The sequence below is a fragment of the Pristis pectinata genome, chromosome 27, assembly GCF_009764475.1.
Source record: "Pristis pectinata isolate sPriPec2 chromosome 27, sPriPec2.1.pri, whole genome shotgun sequence".
Taxonomy (NCBI): Eukaryota; Metazoa; Chordata; class Chondrichthyes; order Rhinopristiformes; family Pristidae; genus Pristis; species Pristis pectinata.
Genome location: NC_067431.1, coordinates 21,234,270 through 21,256,908, shown reverse-complemented (window position 1 = coordinate 21,256,908; position 22,639 = coordinate 21,234,270). Strand labels below are relative to the sequence as shown.

At 41.2% G+C, this 22,639-nt stretch overlaps 1 protein-coding gene across 1 annotated transcript; it reads left to right on the top strand.

The window, feature by feature from the left end:
• Positions 1-6,067: 6,067 nt before the first annotated feature.
• htr3b (5-hydroxytryptamine (serotonin) receptor 3B) lies at positions 6,068-22,606 on the top strand. The gene is made up of 10 exons (XM_052039715.1): positions 6,068-6,167; positions 7,966-8,123; positions 8,715-8,759; positions 9,998-10,107; positions 10,937-11,106; positions 16,303-16,460; positions 17,750-17,960; positions 18,550-18,759; positions 21,170-21,341; positions 22,579-22,606. The coding sequence occupies exons 1-10, from the start codon at positions 6,068-6,070 to the stop codon at positions 22,604-22,606; spliced, it is 1,362 nt and encodes a 453-aa protein (XP_051895675.1).
• The last annotated feature ends 33 nt before the right edge of the window (positions 22,607-22,639 follow it).

Genomic DNA, 22,639 nt, shown 5'->3' with positions numbered 1-22,639 from the left:
GCAAATTGTATAATATTGCTTCCTCAACAAAAAAAATACAGACCTTTATTATTTCCCTGTGAGCTTCCCTTTAAGTCAAGGTAAAGAATGGCTCTGTTGTTGTACTCTCTGGTTTTTATCGCCCCCATATGGATCTGTTCTGCACTTCAGCTACAGAAAGTGAAGGCCTCGGCAGCCAAAGTCAAACATCATCGAATCTAGGAGATGTTCAAAAGATTATTTAATTAGCTAAATTCTCTAGCTGGGGCTTGAACTGGGGTCTTCCAATCAGTCCAGCACAGTGATTACTGGAACCATAACTCAGAGCAGCACAATAGAGCTGCTGCCTCAAAGCTTCATCAACCTGGGTTCAATCCTGACCTCTGGTGCTTCCTGTCTGGACTACGCATATTCTCCATGACCGCTTAGGTTTTCTCCAGGTGCCCTGATTTCCTTCAACATCCAAAAGAAATTGCGAGTTGGAAGAGTAATTGGCCACTGTATATTGCCCCTAAAAAGTGGGTGAGTGGAAGAATCTGGGGAAGTTGAAAGAAATGTGAGGAGAATAAAACAGGATTTATGTAAACAGATGCCTGACATTTGAAGCCATCTCTATGGGCAAATGGCCTGTTTCTGTTCTGTATGACTCTATAATTTATACTTAATGGATAGGAAAGTTTCAGAGGCATATGGGCCAAATGCGGGCAAATGGGGCTAGCTTAGATGGGCACCTTGGTTGGTATGGATGAGTTGGGCTGTAGGGCCTGTTTCCATGCTGTATTACTCTCTGACTCCATAACCATTCTACCACGGCCTCTGCAGTAAGCAATTAATTATGTCATTTTGAGTGTTAGAACATCACAGGCCTCAGTTTACCAATTTTAATCTGGAACAAACCCGGCCTATTGCTCAAAGAGACCCTTCTGTATGAACAAGAGAATGTGTAATACAACACATGTAGGCCTGAGCCTAGAAAACATGGTACAGTTGAAAGAGGAGATACAGCAGGAAATGCTAGATGAAAGCTAATTGCTTTGATTTTATGATTACCAGATTTCCAGTTCCAGTTTCAGAGGCAGAATTGTGGTATATGGTTGTTGAAGGACATGAGGACAGTTTTAATTATGTCACAGTGAACAACAAATGTCATTACCTTGGAAATTAAATGTGAAGTAAAAGTAAATGCAAGGAAAATTTAACATATGTTTTAAGAGGCTTATGATAAGAGGCATAGATTGTGTGGACAGTCAGAGACTTTTCCCAGGGCAACAATGGCTGACACGAGGGGACATAATTTTAAGGTGATTGCAGGAATGTATAAGGGGAATGTCGGGGTAAGTTTTTTACAAAGAAAGTGGTGGGTGCGTGGAACGCACTGCGAGCAGAGGTTGTGGGGGCAGATACATTAGGGACATTTAAGGGACTCTTAGATAGACACATGAATGATAGAGAAATGGGGGGCTATGTGGGAGGGAAGGGTTAGATAGATCTTAGAGCAGGATAAAATGTCGGCACAACATTGCGGGCCGAAGGCCTGTACTGTGCTGTACTGTTCTATGTTCTATGTTCTATGTCTTGTTGCATGTTTTCAGTCCTCTCCTCCATTCACCAAGTTTGCCAAGACAGCATCACTGACCTGGAGGCAGAGTCAACAGAGACAAGCCCTGCCCACTGCCATTATATTGAGGGTAATATGGTTGCCCTCAACCTTTACTCAATGATGACAGCACAAAGCAGCCACTTACCACGTCAACCTAAATCCAACCTGCACCCCTGCTCCAGCTGTTAACCAGACCAATGCACTCTCTGGCAGAACTTCACTTTTATCCTTGAATAATTTTGACAGAAAAAAAAGAAATGTTTATATTTAGGCTTTATTTTGATTTTCAATCATTTGAATTTTTAAAATTGCTCAAAAGTAGGTGTGTCAATGATAGCAGACCATTAGGAGCTTCATATAATCATCTGTCAATATATTAAAAATATCCATAAATCTTATCTGCTTTAATTCATTGTGCTAACTTGGCAGTAACATCACATTCAGAAGAAAAAAAATAATTGGAATATGCAAAAAAACTCAGTCTTTTCCTGCATTTGCTGAAGGGGAGATGTTAATAAAATCTGATTATTAATGATGAAAATGCTTTCTTGTTCGGGCACAAAATAAAAATGACATTATCATTGCTTGCTAATAAAATTCTAATCCTGCCAAGCTTACTTATGTTGTAGCACCGACAGTAGCAGGAGAACATTGGATGCATTTACACATTTACTCGGTGTAGCTATCACAAACCCCAGGAGATTCACTCCCATTAAACCTTTATCCATTTAGTTCCTCTCAACCTGCAGTCAAATCAAATTCCAATCCACAGTCAGAAAACTGCAGCCCAAATTACAATCTTTTCAGGAAATACGTTTTAGTTTAGACCTGTTGAATCAAGATAATACCAGAGATCTCATTATCACAGAAGGAGACAAATTGATAAGGTTTACGTGAGATTAATTCACCAGGCTGCTATTTAAAGTTGGGAAACATTACAGAGGTCAGAATTGCCAGATAATTTTCACTCAGTTCACTGTGATCGAGATAAAGCAGCAAAGATTTAAAACCCAACTCCTCCTGAAAGGAAATGGCATTGCCTCTGTTTCTGTTCTGCGTGATTTCAGGTAAGGTCTTGTGGGGGAATATTTCTACTCTTTCCGTCTCTGAACTTTCTACCTGAACACGCATATTAAATGGATGTATTTTGGAATAAAATGTTAATTGAAAACTGCAGTCGGCTGGCTACTTCACTGTCGTTGGCTAACATCGTAACAAGGCTTTTGACATTGTTGCAAGATGTTTATCAGTAATATTACCACATGGCATTAAAAGGGAAAAATAGAACTGAAAGCATTTTGGAGTTTAAGTATATTTGACATTATAGTAAAATATTCTAAGAATGGTTTCGCTTCTTTTAATTGACTACATAATGAGTATAATATTTTGCATCAACTAGGTGTAAAATCTTGTAACTAAAGTTTTCAGATGTGGTCCTATTGTCCATCCCACAGCAGAAGAATTTATGTTGAAGCAATTCACCATAAGATTTTTTATGCAATCTCTTCAAGGTTGTAGGAATGGGAGCTTGGAAATTACCTCAATTGGAAAGAAATAACCTTTACGTATTCATATTGATGATGAAAATGGTTTAATAACAGCAAAAAAGCACAGGCAGTAGGATTTAGTGTGGGAACTCAGTTCTTTATTGCATATAAATAAATAGAATTTTTGCAGTAATTATTTTATATTCATTAGCTATTCCTGCTACAACTACAAGATGTTAAAGCCCAAGCTTGGCCTTTTAACCACTTCTTTATTTATCTCACCTCTCACAAATTCTTTCCAGCCTCCGTTCTTTGGCCAAGTTTCTCAGTACTGAGAAGTGAGGAACTTCACCCTGCCTTGATGGACTGTTTCAGTAACATTTGGAATTGGTGTGTGTACTCTGAATAGTTTCAATACTGTTAAGTCTCATTTCACTCCTTACTAGGATTATACATCCAATTTGAACAACAGGTTAAAGTGCTGAGTCTTTGATTCAGTTCCTGACCTGTGGCATTTAAAATGTTTGAGTAAATAGCCCCAACTTTTACAAACTCTCAGCTCAACCAATTCAAATGCAACATTCAAAACCTTTCTTGCCTTTCCCTGTTTTACTAAATCAACTATAATAATTGCTCTTCTAACTTTATCTCTTAAGTTTGAACCACATTTGACAAATTTCTCCACGGGGCTGCATCCTTCTTATGTAGGGACCCATTAACCAACTCATTATTTTGCAGATCTCAGTCATTGTGAATTGTGTTGAGAAACATCTAGGATGGAGGCATATGACAGGTATAGGCAGCTGGGATCAAGCAAATCCCTTGAGGAGTACAAGAGATTTAGGAGTTCACAAGAGGGAAATCAGAAGGACAAAAAGAGGACATGAAATAGCTCTGGCAGATCAGGTAAAGGGAGAATCCTAAGAAATTCTACATTAAGAGCAAAAGGGTAATTATGGCGAGAAGAGGTCCCTTTAAGGATCAATGTGGTTGTCTATGCGTGGAGGCACAAGAGATGGGTGAAATCTTAAATGAACATTTCTCATATGTATTTACTGTGGAGAAGGCCATGAAAGCTAAGGAATTAAGGGAAATGAATAGTTATGTCTTGGAATATATCCACATTACAAAAGAGGAAGTGCTGGCAGTCTTAAAGCATATTAAGGTGGACAAATCCTCAGGGCCTGACCAAGTGTATCTTAGGACATTGTGAAGAGCTAGGAAAGAAATTGCAGGAGTCCTGGCAGATTTATTTGTGTCTTCCTAAACCACGGGTGAGGACTTGGAAGACCAGAGGGTGCATAATGTTATGCCTTTATTCAAGAAAGGCTGCAAGCACAAGGCAAGCAACTACAGGCCGGAGAGCCTAACATCAGTGGTGGAAAAGTTACCAGAGGGGATCTTGAGGGACAGGATCTACCAGCTTTTGGAAAGGCAAGGACTGATTAGGGTTAGTCAGCTTTGCTTTGTGCATGAGGAATCGCATCTCACAAATTTGATGGACTTTTTTTGAAGAGTTGACCCAGAGGATCGATGAGGGCAGTGCGGTTTACGTGGTCTACGTGGACTTTAGCAAGGCTTTTGGCAAGATCCTGCATGGTAGGCTGGTTTGGAAGATTAGATCACATGAAATCCAGGGGGAGCTAGCCAATTGGGTAAAAACTTGGCTTGATGGAAGGAGGCAGAGGGCGGTAGCAGAAGGTTGCTTTACAGATGGAGGCCTGTGACCAGTGGTCGGAATTGGTGCTGGCTCCCCTGTTGTTTGTCATCCCTGTTGACAATTTGGATGACAATGTTGCTAACATGGGTAGTAAATTTGTAGACAACACCAAAATTGGTGGTGTACTGGACAGTGAAGAGGGTTAACTAAGTTTACAAGGAGATCTAAACCAACCTGGGAAGTTGACCAGAGAATGGTAAATGGAATTTAGCTTGGACAAGTGTGACGTGTTGCACTTTGGTAAGTTAAACCAGGGCAGGACTTACACGGTAAATGGTAGGGCTCTGGATAGTGCTGTAGGACAGAGGGATTTAGGGGTACAGGTACATAGTTCCCTGAAAGTGGAGACACAGGTAGACAGGGTGGTGAAGGCGGCATTTGGTTCTTGCCTTCATTAGTCAGGAGACTGTGTACAGGAGTTGGGATGTCATGTTACAGCTGTACAAGACTTTGGTGAGAGCGCTCTTTGAATATTATGTGCAGTTCTGGTTGCCTGGGTATAGGAAGGATGTAGTTAAGCTGGAAGAGATGCAGAAAAAATTCACAAGGATATTGCCCGGACTGGAGGCCTTGAGCTATAAGGAGAGGTGGATGGTCACAGTCTTTTTTCCAGGGAGCTGAAAACTAGCGGGGATTGGTTTAAGGTGAGATGCGAAAGACTTAAAATGGATCTGAGGGGCAACTTTTTCACACAGTGGGTGGTGGATATATGGAATGAGCTGCCAGAGGAAGTGGTAGAGGTGAGTACAAGTACAATGTTTGAAAGGCATTTAGACAGGTACATGGATAGGTAAGGATTAGAAGGATATGGGCCAAATGTGGGGAAGTGGAACTAGCTCAAGTAGACAACTTGGTCGACATGGACGAGTTGAGCCAAAGGGCCTGTTTCTGGGCTGTATGGGTCTATGACTTTATGGCTGTTCAAAGAATACCATGGACAAGGAGCTTCTAATAAACCATGCACTTGAAATGATGTCCAAAGGCTCAATTCCCACATTATTGTGCACACTGTTTATTTTAATAACCTCAAGCACTACAGAAGCAATTTTATCAAAACACTTCTTGTATTGACTATCAGAAAACTGCAAACTAACTCCCCTTGATTCTGCACCCCATTGGCTTGTGTTTGGAAAACTGGGCCTTATATTTCTTCTTGTGTGTTTGCCTGAAAGATAATACTTGAGATTTTAATACGGATGGTATTCATCCACCATTATAACCATCTACAAGTGAATGTTACAAGACAAAGGGACTTAAAGGTTAAGAAAATGTTGCCTTTCCATGTCATCCCTTCCTATTGGCAAATTCTACACAGTCCTACAGCCCTATTATCTGAGCATTAATTACCAAGTGGAAAATTTCCACAGGGATCGTTTGCAAGGTAAATGCCTTTTCTGAAAGAGGCCTTTAGAGACATAATTACTTTGGAAATCAGGCTCTTAACACACAGCCATTAACAAGCCATTGTGCTATGGGAATAAGCACTGAAAATTGATTTTGAATGAGATGGCCCTTAAAATGGGCATCTAATACAAGGGTTATATTATTACCATCAACAGACATAATTAACATGATCACAATTGATGCTGGCAAGATCATCAAAGGAGTTGAAAGCAAAATTTATTCCTGCAATAAAAGAAATATCAACTTCTGTTGGTGGTACAAGGAGGAGGAAGTCAATCAGTGGTGCTAAATGTACTGTATAATAGCACCAGCATATTATGTATTGTTTTCATAATTCAGTTTTATTAAACTTTGGAAGTGGAGACAATGTGTTTCTGCTGCTATTTAGTGCTGCCTACTTTGGTTGAATTTCTAAGCATATGCATCAGTCCTGTTCTGTACATAAGATCCAGCATTAGAAATAAATACTTGTCGGCAGGACTGTAAGAAAGCTGTTTGTAAAATGTTCAATTAGCTCCACTCTATCATTCCTTCCCAGTATTCCTGCAAACTTAGTGAAGGGCATATGGATGTGGTGGCTCACCCATCAGAGTCAACTGAGGGTAATTAGATCCTCATGGCTGGAGATGCTTAGCAGGGAGACGATGCGGATGTTGCTTTGTTTTTCCTGCTAGTGGCTTTGGAGGAATTTGCAGAGACTCTATTGGTGATAATTCTCCAGCACTTTGAAGTGCCTACTGTAGGTAATCCATGACATAGGTGTGTATCGGAGGGCAGAAATCACAGGTGCTCAGTAGACTGTGAGTTTGTTCCAGGTGTGAGATCTTGATCTTCCAACACTCCTTTCCAAGGCTGTGCTGGCACACAAAGGTGATGGTAAATGTCATTATCGATGTCTTTCTTTGTGAACAGGTGGTTTCCCAGATATAGGAAACGTTCTGGTTTTCCAGGGTTGCATCATGGAAGTTTATTGCCAGAGGATGGTGTTGTGCACCAGGGGCAGGTTGGTGGAGGACCTTTGTTTTGTGGATGGTTAGTGTAAGACCCATTCTCTCATACACTTCAGTGAACAAGATGACGATTACAGAGCTTGGCCTCCAATGTCTGTAAGTAACTGCATCATCTGTGCACTGCAACTCAACTTCTGAGGTTGGACTGAACTTGGTTCTGGAATAGAGGAGACATAGTTTGGACAGTTTGCCAGTTGTCTTATAGATTAGCTCTGTTCCTGGAAGGAAACTCTTGGAGGTAAGGTACAGCACTGTAATGAGAAAGATTGAGAAGAGCGTTGGGGCAATGACACACCCTTGCTTGACACCAGTCTGAACCGAGGTCGGGTTTGTTGTGGACCCATCGGCTAAGATCATGGCTTGCATAACATCATGTAGCCAATGTAGGACGCAGATAAATTTCTGCAGGCAGCCAGCTTTGAGAAGGATATTCTAAACTCCTTCATGTGAGATCAAAAAGAGGCCCAGTATAGAGGTAATGCTTTCCCCTCCATTTCCCTTGTCGTTGTTGAATTACAGAGATGTAACAAGTGGTTTTCGACAGGGATTGATTCTGTAACATTAACATTTTAGAATTTATACTAATGATTTGGATGAAGGCACCAAAGATTTGGTTGCTAAACTTGTTGATGATACAAAGAAGGCAAGTTGTGAAGGAGGGATACAAAGAGTTACGTAGGGATTAAATGCTGTGCATAAAAATGGAATTCCCATCACCCCAACAGTTCTGTGGGCAATTATTTGAACTTGTTCTGTTACTTTCAGGAAGTGTTGGTTACAGTGCATCACTTCAGAATTCAACCGTACATCAACTAATGGAGACTCTACTATTGAACTATGACAAAGGAGTCCGACCAGTAAAAGACTGGACCCAGCCCACAACCATTTATATCGACTTCATCCTTCATGCTGTGCTAGAAGTGGTAAACTTTTCACATAAAAATATATATTCACGTAGCAGGGTTTATTTTTAATTAATCTATTAAATAAGAAAATTGCATGAAGCTATACAATATATAAGGCTGTGTGTGAGAAAGCCCTGTAGATTTATTGGATCCTTACTTCAAGGATGCAGCAAGCATTTTTTTGGCCAATGAAGTATTTTTGATATAATGTCATTGTCAAAATGTGTGCAATATTAAAATGACCAGATAATCACCTTTAAAGCTGTTGGTTGAGGGGTAAGTATTGATTAGGACACTAGGGAGAACCCCATTGTCCTTATGAGAAGCTGGGTTGATGTTCTGTTTGACAGAAGGTGCCGTGATGGTGAAATTCTTACTCAGTTCAGCACTGGGGTGTCAGACTAGACTTTTTTTACTGTTTGTACTACATAGGGTTAACATCTCAATCACACAGCTCTGACAAAGCTAGCATATACGCAACAGATTTTGATTGTGATGATAAAAAATGATTTGTCTAATATTTACATACATACTTACATTTCTGCAGAAAAATAAATTTGAATATGCATTGTCTCGACTCTCCACAAATACCCTCTCATTATCTTTCAGGATGGCCAGAACCAAAAACTGACGACCAGTGTCTGGTACCGACAGGTATGAATTGAATTAAACATTGTCAGTCTGTTGACCATCCCAGCTGCAACTGTTACTGCAGTATGTCACAAGCTCACCTCACCTAACACTGAATTACTCTTGTGTGGCTCCTGGCACTTGGCTTTGATGCCCCTTGCGCATCAGGTACTTCAAGGGTCAGGGGTCAAAATGGGAGGAGCCCATATCCATGAAAGGTCTAAAATCAAAAAAAAACTGCCGATGCTGGAAATCTGAAATAGAAACAGAAGATGATGGAAAGTCTCCGCAGGGCAGACAGGATCTGTGCAAAGAAAATCAAAGCTAATGTTTCAGGTAAGACCTCTTGATTAGAACTGTGAAAGGTCGGTATCCATACAGTTCCCACCTCCTTTTTCGAATAACCAGAGACACCCAATGAAAAATTGGGTTCTGGAAACCATGCAAAGTCCTAGGTGTATTTGGTTCTAAGAGGGTGCCACCCAGAAGAAAAACCTAATTGTTAAACCCCATTTCAGAGCACCGGTTTAGTGAGAGCAAAGAACTGAGCAGTGCCCAGAAATGACACTGAGGATATTGACAGTCTGGGAATAATAGTCTGTGGTGGCTTGCCAATGGCATGTTAAGATCTAGTATTTTAGGACCTGCTGCCAGGCCTGTCATCAACTTGCACCACAAAGTTGGAGGGTAACCCCTCTGAATGTTAAGTTCTTCTGTGAGGGATGAAATGAGTGCAGAGAGAGTGGAGATTGAACATTTTATTCTATGCCGCCCTTGGATCTTTAGTTAACATTGTCAACATATTCCGAAGAAATATCTGCACTCAACCCCAGTGTAATGAAGACTGACCTTTGCTTAACAGATCCAAATGAGCTGAGAGGTAAGCAGTTCATTTTAGCAAGAGCACCCCTGGATATTAAAGCAGGGCAGACAACCCTCCAGCAACACCTCTGGAGATCAGGGGCAGGGATGACAACACTAACCCTAACCCAACCCTGGAATGGGCAGAAAAATAAAGGTTCAAGTATAATCATATTGAAGGCAGGGCTTAAGGGGCTTATAGTTATTCTTGCTCCTACTTCTTATGTTCTTTACTTATTTCACCACTTCCCTCTCCTCTGTACAAGCTTGAATTTGGATAACCTTGGTATCCATGTCAACATCATTCTATTGCCAAATTTTCTGATGATATACAGTCTGTTCTGAAGAACAACCACGTCAAACGCGCATGTTCACACAGCCTCCTTTCATTCTTGCTACAGCTATGGATGGACGAGCACCTGGTATGGAATCCGACAAGTTTTGACGGGATCAATGAAATTTCTCTGCCTGTTGAAGCTATCTGGATCCCTGACATAATCATTCAAGAATTGTAAGCAACTGGCATGAAGCATTTTTTCTGAGCAGCAGATGAGGGAACTTTGACTTCTCTGTTTATTATCCAAAGGAATGACCTGCACATCTTCCCCAGAACCTCTCAAAGCACTAAGCAGACACAATTAAAGCACATTATTTTTGTACTGGAAGAAATACAGCAGCAAATTGTGCAAAGCAAGCTCCCACAAACACCATAATTACCAGACAATCTATTTTAATAGTAATTATAAGAAGCATTGGGGACTACACCCCAGCTCTTTTTCAAAATAGCACTGTGTGAGCTTTAATATCCACTGGAGTGGGTATATGGAACCTTGTTTAATGCCCCATCTGAAGGTATTAAACATTTCTTGTTGCAGCACTCGCTTGGTAATGTACCGAAGTATTGTGTGGTCAGATCACTGGAACCTGTCTGGAACCCACTCAGCCATGACTGATGGGACATGGCGCCCCCGGGCTGTGGGTCTCTGTCCAATTGACATTCAGACCACTCAAGGGATTCCAATGCCCTAGATCTCAATCACAAACCCACTGCATTTCTTGTCTCTGTATATATTCTCTGAGCCCTTTAACTTTTTAATAAATCCTAAACTTTGTGAGGGTGAAAGTCTGGATCCATTTTATCCTCAGCAGTGTAGATTTCAGTGAGGGCTGCATGGTTCAAGCAGCCACACTGTGTCTCAAGTTTCATTTCATCTCACAGGCACAGCCTTGGATTATTTTACTAACTCTGCATGTTAGGATTTTGTTAACAATCTGAATTTTCACTTTAAATATCTTAATTAACTTAATGATAAATGAATGCCGTTATTTTCCTCTTACAGTATTGACGTCGGCAGATCACCTTATTTGCCCTATGTGTACGTGAATGCTACTGGGGCTGTTAAAAACTACAAGCCAATGCAAGTTGTCTCTGCCTGCAACCTGGAGATCTACGCCTTCCCGTTTGACAAACAGAACTGCACCTTCACTTTCTGCAGCTGGCTGCACACAGGTGGGCAGAGAAAAGTACCTTACATTTATACAGGCAGACACAGTAGTGTAGTGGTTAGCGTAACGCTTTACAGCACCAACGACCCGGGTTCAAATCCGGCCACTGTAAGGAGTTTGTACATTCTCCCCATATCTGCATGGGTTTCCTCCGGATGCTCCGGTTTCCTCCCACATTCCAAAGACGTACAGGTTAGGAAGTTGTGGGCATGCTATGTTGGCGCTGGAAGCGTGGTGACATTTGCAGGCTGCCTCCAGAACACTATGCAAAAGATGCATTTAAGTGTGTGTTTCGATATACATGTGTCTAATAAAAATATCTTATCTTATCTTATCTTATCTTATCTACAGTGGTTCAACATGGTAAAACATCAACACTAACACACATAAAGCTGAAGGAACTCAGTGGGTAAGGCAACATCTATGGAGGGAAATGGACAGTTGACGTTTCACATCAAGGCCCTTCATCAATCTAAATGAAGGGTCTCAGCCCAAAATGTCACTTATCCATTTCCTTCCAGAGATACCGCCTGAACTGCTTAGTTCTTCCAGACTTTTGTGTGTTGCTCCAGTTTCCAGCAGCTGCAGTCTCTTCTGTTTTTCCAACATCATCAAGGTCATTGTTGGGTGAAAAGCAATAGTGAGAGGTGGTACAAAATCCAAACTCGAAAATCTCAGATAATTCACTTCATCTAGTTATTTTACACTATCATCCCTTAATCTCTCCCACCCTAATGTGGACTTCCCTTCTGTTCTTTTCTCCCTTCTTCCCTTTTTCTGGATCTCAGCATTAGTTTACATCTGACTATTGAAAAACGTGATGATGCTGGAGGAACTCAGCAGGCCAGGCAGCATCCATGAAGAAAAGAGCAGTCAACATTTCGGGTCAGGACCCTTCTTCAGGACTGAAGATAGGAAAAGGGGAAGCCCAATATATAGGAGGGAAAAGCAGAGCAGTGATAGGTGGACAAAGAGGGGAGGTGGGGTGGGCACAAGGTGGTGATAGGTAGATGCAGGTAAGAGATGGTGATAGGCAGGTGCAGGGGAGGAGGGGAGAGCAGATCCACTGGGGGATGGGTCAAAGGTAAGGAGAGAGAAAAAAAAGTTGGCAGTAGTGATGAAAGATTATTGATCTGAAATGTTAATTCTGTTTCTCACTCCATCTGCTGAGCATTTCCAGCCTCAGCTTGGGGGAATAATAACATCAGGAAAGATTTGTGATAAGGTAGGCAGGTGCCTAGGAAGGAAAAATTACATGACCAGTGGAATAATGTTCCTTGGTAAAAAAGTAGATTGGAGGCAAAGAAAACAAATAGATCTAGAGGAGGTGTAAATTGCAACAGCAGAGACATTTCCTACAACTGCGTTCACTAAGAGTTGCTGGGATGATCTGAAATAATTAAATTCAGTGCTGAGCTCATAAAATTGTAAAAAGTTTGCATTTCTCAATCTTCACTGGAACAGCACTGAGGACAGAGAGGTCTAAGTGGTATTGGAGCAGGTAATTTAGATAATAAGACCATGCTTCGGTATCAGAAATGCTTTTACACTTTCACTAATTGAAAATGTGGGAGGAGAGACTTGGGGATGAACTTTAACCCCTGCTCCTTCCTTAAACCCTGGTGGTAATTGGGTTGGGAGCTAAGAGTGAGCAGCTTATTTAGATCTGGACTATCTCCAATATCAATTGGAGCATCGTGTCAGTTAAAAGGTTCTAAGAAGTGAAAATGATTGTACATGGAAAGAGGAAATAAAGCCAAGAACTTAAAGCTTAGCTTTATCATTTCTTTCTCTGTATAGTAGCAAGTTCCTTTATGTAAGCCCAAGTCCTGGCAAAGTGTCCTTTCCTCCCAAAAAACACACCACCAAGAAAAAAGTCTGGCTTTATTCCAAATTATGCACTTACATTGTAATTTAGATTTGGTTACAACGTAAGTACTTTGGATGGTAAACGGCAAAGACAAGGTAATGGAGACAACTTTTACAGAAGTGAACAAAGGAAACTGATCATAAAATAAGATAATTTTTAATGTGAATGTCTGAAGGGATGGTAACTATATTATGTAGGACACATGAGAACAGATAGACAACCACAAAATCAACGCTCGGATGGGGATTGTTTTCTGCATTAAGCTTATCTGCTTTCCCTCCAGGGTCTCTCTACTACTTACTGTAAGCACTTAATGCTTCTGACAACACGGAATCCGTTCAGCACCGTTCTCTGAATAGCATTTGTTTGGAGAAGAACTTTTGTGTAATAGATCTAGCAATGAAATTCATGATTTGTTGTTTGTGCAAAAACATAACTTATGCGCTTTAAACTCTGCTTCTAAAATTTGATTCCATCGACAACAATGAAACTGAATTTCAGGAGTGGAGCTCCAAGTGCATTTGTTACCATTTGTGCAATCAACAGAGGGCGATTTCTACTCCATGTGCTTTACACCACAAAGAAGTCCGTTCTGTACCTGTGCTGCCTTTCTGAGGGAAATATTTACATAATCCCATCCTCTTCCTGCTTTTTCTTCCTCTTTTTCATTTATTTTTCCAGTTCCCTTTTAAAAAGTATAGTAGATTTTGCTTCCATCACTTTTCCTGGAAGGACTTTCAAAGTTTTAATCCTAATTAGAACACTGCAGAAAGGAATTCTCCTAAACTCTCAAACCTTTTAGCTTGCCAGTTACCAAATCACTGACCTGTGGAAACAGCATTTTGCGACTTAACCTCATCAAAACCTTTTATAATTTTGGATTCCCTCTCAGACATAAATAATTCAATAAGATATAACAATTGTTTCCACTTACGAAGGGGACTCCAAAACAAAACCTTCAAAACTATATGATGATTGCCAATAAAACCTCTGGGAAATTCAGGAGAAACTTTCTATTCAAAGTGGAATTATCCCCAGCCTTGAACAACTTGAGTGAAAAAACTTGAATTCTTCCAAGGGGAAGATAAATAAACACAGGCAGAAGAAATTAATAAAGGGAAATGTTGATAGGATGATTTCAAGTGGGCAGGAGGAGACTTGAGTGAAGCATCAGCCACATTTAAAATCAGTTGAGCCAATGCCATATGTTGGACTCTACCTAAAACTCTGCTCTAATAAGTAAACCCCTGCCATCTAGAGTGAGGAAAGGCATCTTTATTTTTTACCCTTTCAATAAGTAAATCGTTTTACCATAGAACCATAGAACCATACAGCACAAAACAGGCCCTTCGGCCCACCGTGTTGTGCCATCCATCAAACCACCCTCACACCACCTAACCCCTTCCTCCCGCATATCCCCCCATCCCACGCTCCTCCATATGCCTATCCAACAAGCTCTTGAACCTGTTCAATGTATCTGCCTCCACCACCACACCAGGCAGTGCATTCCATGCACCAACCACTCTCTGGGTGAAAAACCTCCCCCTGACATCTCCCCTGAACCTCCCACCCATAACCTTAAAGCCATGCCCTCTCGTCTTGAGCATTGGTGCCCTGGGAAGGAGGCGCTGACTGTCTACTCTATCTATTCCTCTCAGTATTTTATATGCCTCTATCATGTCTCCTCTCATCCTCCTCCTTTCCAGTGAATAAAGCCCTATCTCCTCTGCACCCTCTCCAACGCCTCCACATCCTTCCTATAATGAGGTGACCAGAACTGAACACAGTACTCTATAAGTGTGGCCTAACTAGAGTTTTGTAAAGCTGCATCATCACCTCACGGCTCTTAAACTCAATCCCGCGACTTATGAAAGCCAACATCCCATTGGCCTTCTTAACTGCTCTTTCCACCTGTAAGGCAACTTTCAATGAACTGTGAATATGAACCCCCAGATCCCTCTGCTCCTCCACACTGCCAAGTACCTTGCCATTTACCCTGTACTCTGCCCTGGAGTTTGTCCTTCCAAAGTGTACCACCTCACACTTCTCCGGATTGAACTCCATCTGCCACTTGTCAGCCCAGCTCTGCATCCTATCAATATCCCTCTGTAAGCTCCGACAGCCCTCCACACTATCCACAACACCGCCTATCTTAGTGTCGTCCACAAACTTACTAGCCCAGCCCTCCACCCCCTCATCTAAGTCATCTATAAATATCACAAAAAGTAGAGGTCCCAGAACCGATCCCTGCAGGACACCATTAGTCACTGCCTTCCAATCCGAGGGCACTCCTTCCACCACAACCTTCTGCTTTCTACATGCAAGCCAATTCCTAATCCACACAGCCAAGCTTCCTTGGATCCCTTGGCCTCTGACCTTCTGAAGAAGCCTACCATGAGGAACCTTATCAAACGCCTTACTAAAATCCATGTAAACCACATCCACCACACTGCCCTCATCAATCTTCCTGGTCACCTCCTCAAAGAACTCTATCAGGCTTGTGAGGCAAGATCTTCCCTTCACAAAGTTTCTCCATGTTCTCCCCTGCTTCCTTCCCATTGCTGTTTGCATTTGAGAAGGGGACACTTAATGGCCAAGCCAACTCCTGACCAGGTGGTTCCAGGCTTCAGTTCCGTCTCTGCTGATCTCAGTTACAATATGATTAGCCAATGCAAGAGTGAGATAATGGAGGCTTAATCTAGGAATGACGGGATTATATAACACAGAAGAGGCCAGTCAGATCATTTTTGCCTGTTCTGCCTCTTTGCTAGAGTTATCCAAATAATCCCTGTTCTTTTCCCACAACCCTTCAAATTTATCTAGTTCTCCTTTCAATTTTATTATTGAACCTGCTTCCTCCAGGCTACTTGGCAGTGTAATACCGATCACAACAACACGCTGCGTGGAAACAAAATGACACTTCATGCCAGTCGTGCCTTTTGCGTTTACCTCAGACTTGTATCCTGTGGTCCCCCGTATGTTTGCCATTGGAAACAGAATCTCTGAATGCCATCAAAACCCATCATGACTTTGAGCACCTCCATCAAAACTCCTCCAAGCCTTCTCTGCTCTAAGGAGAACAACATCAGCTTCTCCAGTCTAATTGGAGTTCATTTCTTGATAATAAGTTCACAGCTGTTGACACAGGGTGAGTTAGGTTGTGATGCCATTTTATGCTCCTTGACTCTTAACTGTCTTCTCAGTTGAAGCGTAATTCAGGATGCACAATAAATGCCGACAGAGGCATCAACATTAATGTCCCATGAATGAATAATGAAAATATTGTGAATATAAAATGACGTTGCCACTTTTCTCTCCCCTTTATTACAGTAAACGATATCAACCTCAAGTTCTGGAGAAGTTTTGATGAGATTGAGAATGATACTAGGGCATTTTTAGGTGACGGTGAGTGGGAGCTCCTCTCTGTCCCTTCCAAATATGAAAGGATACACGACAAAGGCAAAGATTATGCTCAAATTAAGTTTAACGTAAGTGGATCGTTGAGATCACCTTAAATTTGCAGACTTAATGAATCCTGACATGTGTTGAACAGACATTTTTCGTTGTCATTTTAGCAAAACATATTTAAACTGAAATATTCCCAATGTATCAAACAATATCAAAACATGAGGAAATTCATAAATATAACAAGACTGAAAAGGGTATAAGTAGTGGCTATGCCAAGAGATTAGGTTGGATATGGAGATGGGATGGATATGAGGTGTTGAGATTGGAATTGGAGTTGGAATTGGAATTGGTTTATTATTGTTACTTGTACCAAGGTACAGTGAAAAACTTGTCTTGCATACCGTTCGTACAGATCAATTCATTGCACAGTGCATTGAGGTAGTACAAGGTAAAACAATACAGAATGCAGAGTAAAGTGTCACAGCTACAGAGAAAGTGTAGTGCAGGTAGGCAATAAGGTGCAAGGTCATAATGAGGTAGATTGTGAGGTCAAGAGTCCACCTAATCATACCAGGGAACCACTTAATAGTCTTATAACAGCAGGATAGAAGCTGTCCTTGAGCCTGGTGGTACGTGGTTTTTGGCTTTGTACTGCCCGATGGGAGAGGGGAGAAGAGAGAATGTCCAGGGTGGGTGGGGTCTTTGATCATGTTGGCTGCTTTACTGAGGCAGCTGGAAGTATAGACAGAGTCCTTGGAAGGGAAGCTGGTTTCTGTGATGTGCTGAGCTGTGTCCACAACTTAATTTTGAATGTTGGAGCAGGTTTATACTTCCACATAGTCTATATTAGCTCATATTTCTAATTTGCTCATTGATTATAGCCCCATTCAGATTCCTACTTATTTCAGATTTTGAAACGTTAAGCCAGTGAGAAGTGAGTAATAGATGGCCTGTCCAACTCTATCTCCAAACACCCTTTCCCCTCCCCTCAATCTTTTATTGGAATATGTTTTGTTGGGGGGGGGAAGTGGGGGAGTTCATGAGCTAATTAAGGAACCCCTACTTTTCCAAACTCGGAGAATTTTGGGAGAAATCATGGCAGTGGTAATCCAGAGTAAGTCCCCGATGGACCTAAATACCCCCAGACTCCTCATGAAGTGTTACTCCACATTGTAATAGAGTGTCCTAGTGCTGAGGAAGAGGGGAGTGGGAATGATTCAATAAAGAGTTGATTCTCTGGCCTATTGGGCATTAGGCAAATGTTTCAGCATATTGCCCCACTCCCACCCACCAACACCCCCTACCCCACCCTACAACTTTGAACAGGACTGAGAAAATAACTGGAATGTGACAACTGTTTGCTTCACAGGTTGTAATAAGACGAAGACCGCTGCTTTATGTAGTCAGTCTATTGCTGCCCAGCATATTTCTGATGCTAGTAGATGTGACCAGCTACTTCCTGCCTCCAAACAGCAGTGGCAGAATAACTTTCAAATCCAGCATCCTGCTTGGATACACTGTGTTCCGAATGAACCTACATGACGAACTCCCCATTACCGCTGTGCAAACTCCACTCATTGGTAATGTGCTTTTTTAACAACTTATAGTCTTTCTTAAGATTATTTATTAACAACAGAATATATATTATCAACTGATGAGCTGGAAATGTATAGCAAAGAAAGTAAATTTACTCATAAAACAGAACCTATTCAAAGAGTGGATGAACTACAGCAACTTCTCCCAATAAAAGCGGAGTAACTTCTCTAGAAAATACAGTAAGTGGAGGATAGTTGCATAAAAATTATGGGCATGAAATCTCTCTCAGCTACCTACAACAGTGTGGTCACCAACCTTCTCTGACAGGAGCATTACCTAGTCATCCCCACTCTGCCTGACTATTGCACTGCCTATATATTGAACTTAATATAATTAGTGGGAGAGAAATGACCAAAATTTGATAGCTACGATCAGAAGGACTGTGCTATAGGGCTAATCCTAAATACTGTATGTCTGAGATCTTTGCTCAAATTCATTTCTAATGATGTGATGAAATGAGAGGGTGAAATGCTGAAAAGACTCTGTATAGAACAGGAAAAAAATGTTAGATTTAAGTGTAATTTTGCCAAGGTTATCAGAAGTAAACACCACTGTTGATCTGCTCTTCCCTAGGTGTGTTCTTCGCTGTCTGTATGGCTCTGCTTGTGATCAGTTTAGCTGAATCAATCCTGATAGTACAGCTCCTGAATATGAACAAAGAGATAGAACCAGAGAGCTTTATCGGCAACAGCTGCCTCTCGAAGGATAGTTCTTCAAATCAGAGCACCACTGACAGTCTGTGTGCATCACTGAAGACCAAAGAGGAAACCTGTGACGATGGGGGTGAGAACATGCTGACTGTTATTTAACTTTTCCACATTAGTTGTCAACAGTTACAACACTGTTCTTTTCCGTGGGGTCAAAGGGTGCAGCATTCCTCAAGTGGCCATTCTTACCAGGAATTTGGCTTCAAGCAGCATCACATGTGCACACTTCCCACATCAAGCACTGGAACACTGGATGATCTTTAAGCTATAATTAGATGGTGAGCTGAGGTGAGAACTTGGACCCTTTATAGAACACCAACTTAGCTAAATCCATGCCTATACAGCTCTCACAACTCAACCAGAAAAACTCTCATAAAAATAGGTACAAGAGAGTGGGAAGAAAAGCACCTGAAGCAAGGATATCTCAGGAACATCCATTATAGGATTCATGGCAATGTTGGAAAACTTCATGTTGTATAATGGTTTGTGCTCTTCCTCTGATATGGTTTGCTTTGAACATTTTCATACCCATTCTGGGTGAGTAGTGCAGAGAAATGGCAAGATTCACATATAGATTAACATTCCACTGGGTAACACAGTGAACTCTCCCTCCATGGCCATCTCACATGACCATAAATTCTTACTCAGCTAGAAGGATGGTACAAGAGAGGATATCATCTGCATGCACTGGATGCAAAATTCCTGGTGGATGCTATTCCAGAATTCAAGCTAGATCTGATCAACACTCATCCAGACAGCCTAGAATCAGAGCTAGGGATCCTACCCCAAAGCTAAAGGCTCACTCTAGGAATGCAGATATCCAGGAATATGAGGTATAGGGTGTGAGTAAATGAGCTCGTCAGCCCTGATTGGTTGTATTTCTGGAGGCTTCATCAAATGATGTCCGATTCCCTCCAGCTCCATCCTTGTGAGCTCTCCCCTTCCCTGCACTGACTGGAAAGAAAAGAAATTCTTTGTTAACTGTTCAGACGATTACTAATGCCGGTGGAGCAACCATTCCCCAATTTCCAAAATTTTTATAATTAACAAAGGAATTGCTAATGAAGTCCAATTTGTGTTTTTTTTTTGGGGGGTTTTGCTACAAGCTCTGTTGCAGAGATCAACAATTCTTGGAGACTCCAGAGAACCCTGGAGATTTGGCAACTCTACTTAAGATAGAACTTTGAAAGTTCATTTCCTCTTCCCTTTTATGGACAGAGGCAAACATTTGCAAAAGGAAAAGAAAGCAAGAACTATCCTCTCTCTCAGCAGGTCAGTCAGCATCCCCCTTTCTCACTTTCCCATTTCTAGCAAATAGTTCTGAATGAAGTTAATATTTCAGGTCGATAACTCTGTGTCAGAACTGGAAAAAGTCATAAAGGTGCATGTTTTAAGCTACAAAGAAGATGAAGGGGTGGAAGAACAAGGGGAAAAGCTGGGATAGACTGAAGATTAAGTGAAAATGGATGAAACATTTTGGTATTGACTGAGAGAGAGTGTTCAACCTTGCAACTAATCTGGTGAAAATAGATGGAGAGCAGTGAGAAAAACAAACAAAAGAATGCAGGAACTGTGATATAAAGAACACAGGACTTGCCTGATATCCGAAACAAAGGATAATGTTCGGATTGTCCAACAGATCAGAGAGCATCTGTGATAAGGGACAAACTGACCAAGTATTGAAATACAGAAGCTGAGAAGATAAAACAAAACCTTGGAAACACACAGTAAGCCAGGCAGCAGCCACAGAGACAGAAACAGAGCTAACGCCCCTAGCCAACGCCTGCTGCCCTCTCTCCATAATAGATCTGAGACACCAACCCTGCAGCCCCCCTCCCCAAGCCAGTCTCTATAGCCCACTCTGCAGACCTCAGAGCTCATAGTTGAATTCAACAATTTCAGATAACCAGCCTTTCCAGTTTGTACCAGAACTGGCTAGCTCTGGGGTAAGAAAATGGAATTCAAGATTTTACCTCTCTCCTCACTCGCTACCAGTCTGTATCATCTATTTTCTCTTGCTCTCCACCCAATCACAGACCCTTTGTTCTTTCCACCCCTTTCCCTTCTCTGCAATTTACTACATGTTCAGTTTCTAAATTTTCCCAGTCCAACGAAGGTCATCGACCTGAAATATTAACCTCATTCCTCTCTCTCCACAGATGCCGCCTGAACTGCTGGGTATTTCCAGCATTTTCTGTTTTCATTTCAGATTCACAACATCTGCAGTTTTTTAAAAATTTTTGAGATACAGTTTAGTGATGGTGTCAAGAAGTACTTCTTCATTCCAAGGGGATGGAAATACTGAAGTCTCTCTGCAGAGAGCTGCTGAAGCTAAGTTTCAATTGAACATTTCAGAAGTGAGATCGACAGATCTTAAGACAGAGATTAGCCATACTGTATTGAACAGGCTTAAGGAGTTAATTGACCTGCCCATGTTCCTGTGGTTCTCAACACTGATTTAAGCACTCTTTTGTTTCCTCTTAAAGTTTCTGAGAGTGCCTCTGAACTTCCCGTACAACAAGAAGAGGAATTTCTCAACAAAGATGCCCGAGGTCACCAGACCCAGAAGTTACCAATGAAAGAGATACAGGAGGAGATCTCTTCAATCAAGCTTTGCCTTCACCAGCTGGATGGGGCCAGCAACCCCGAGAATGAATGGTTGGTGTTCTGTTACAGATTGGATCGGCTTCTCTTCCTTGTATATTTGGTGACCTTTGGGGTTTATACTGTTGCCATGACCACCCTCTGGCTGATGTGGAGTTATCCTTAGCATTGTAACATACAGGTTACTCTAACTCCCACAACCCCTCATCCCAAATCTTTCTGTAAAAGCTGGGCTGTCTGTGGATTAGGGAATTAAAACAGCTTAGTGAACAAGATTAGTAGATTTGTTTTCCCTGACAAGATGGTATCAAATCTAAGATTTGGTCTGAGAATAAGATACATGTTTGTACCCTTTTGGGAATTAACCAGTATGGTACAGCAAGCTCAACAACTTCCTGCTGTGTTAAACAATCTCATTGCATCATCATTATCATCTGCGAAGTCCATTTGCTGTATAGCTTTTCCTAATTGCAGCACTTCTCAGCCATGCAAAACATATAAATCATCCCAGACATGAAGTATTGCAGGCTGTGCAAGCAACCTCTAAGCTTAGATCCCTAACACCTAAGCTGGCCGTATTTTACAGCACGTAATGTGCATTATTGCTTCATTCTGCAGTCTCTAACTTAAGCAGTTAATTCCATATTATCATGGAAAAATCCCTAAATGCCTTTCAACCCCTGAGAGAATATTTAGCATGTTGAGATAATTATTTATTGAATGCCATAACATTGCTCAGTATAAAATAGGCTGCTTTGAGAAAATTTCCACATTCAAATAAAATAAATTCAAATCTATTTGGGAAATTTTCCACTTTTATCTGCTTGGGTTAAAATAAATACAAATTCAGAGTGAACTTGACAATTTCTAAAACAAGAAGAGTTCAGTGTTTTGACCCATGATCTTTTTTTTGTCATTTCTATTGAATGTTCCAATACAAATGCCTTCATTTTAATCAAAACCCCACACACTTTACCCCAACACAGTGTCCCATTTAACTTTCTGCTGAAGTCAATCACATGAAATATTTGCTTGGCTCAGTTTGCCAATGGATGGTTTACAACAACAACTTGGATTTTTGTGGTAGCTAAGTGAAATGTTCCAAAGTTTTTTTTTCACAGGAATCTCAGTAAACCAAATTTGACATTGAATCTCTAATTAGTACATGTGACCAAAAGCTTTCAGGTGAAGTTCTAGATCTTGGGGCTGAAATATGTGAAAGGTACAGTTGCCTGTGGTTAGATTAACATTATTCCTAAAATGCTTTACTTCTGGCTGTTTTTTTTATCAGGTTCTGCATGTCACCTGCATCCATTTGAACTATATTGCAGTGAAAGATGTTGTAGTCAACA

Coding starts and splice junctions, on each gene's coding strand:
- htr3b (XM_052039715.1), top strand. CDS start 6,068: ATGTCATCCCTTCCTATTGGCAAATTCTACACAGTCCTACAGCCCTAT. Junction 10,108..10,936: donor GACATAATCATTCAAGAATT/GTAAGCAACTGG, acceptor TTCCTCTTACAG/TATTGACGTCGGCAGATCAC. Junction 21,342..22,578: donor AGCAACCCCGAGAATGAATG/GTTGGTGTTCTG, acceptor TTTTTTTATCAG/GTTCTGCATGTCACCTGCAT.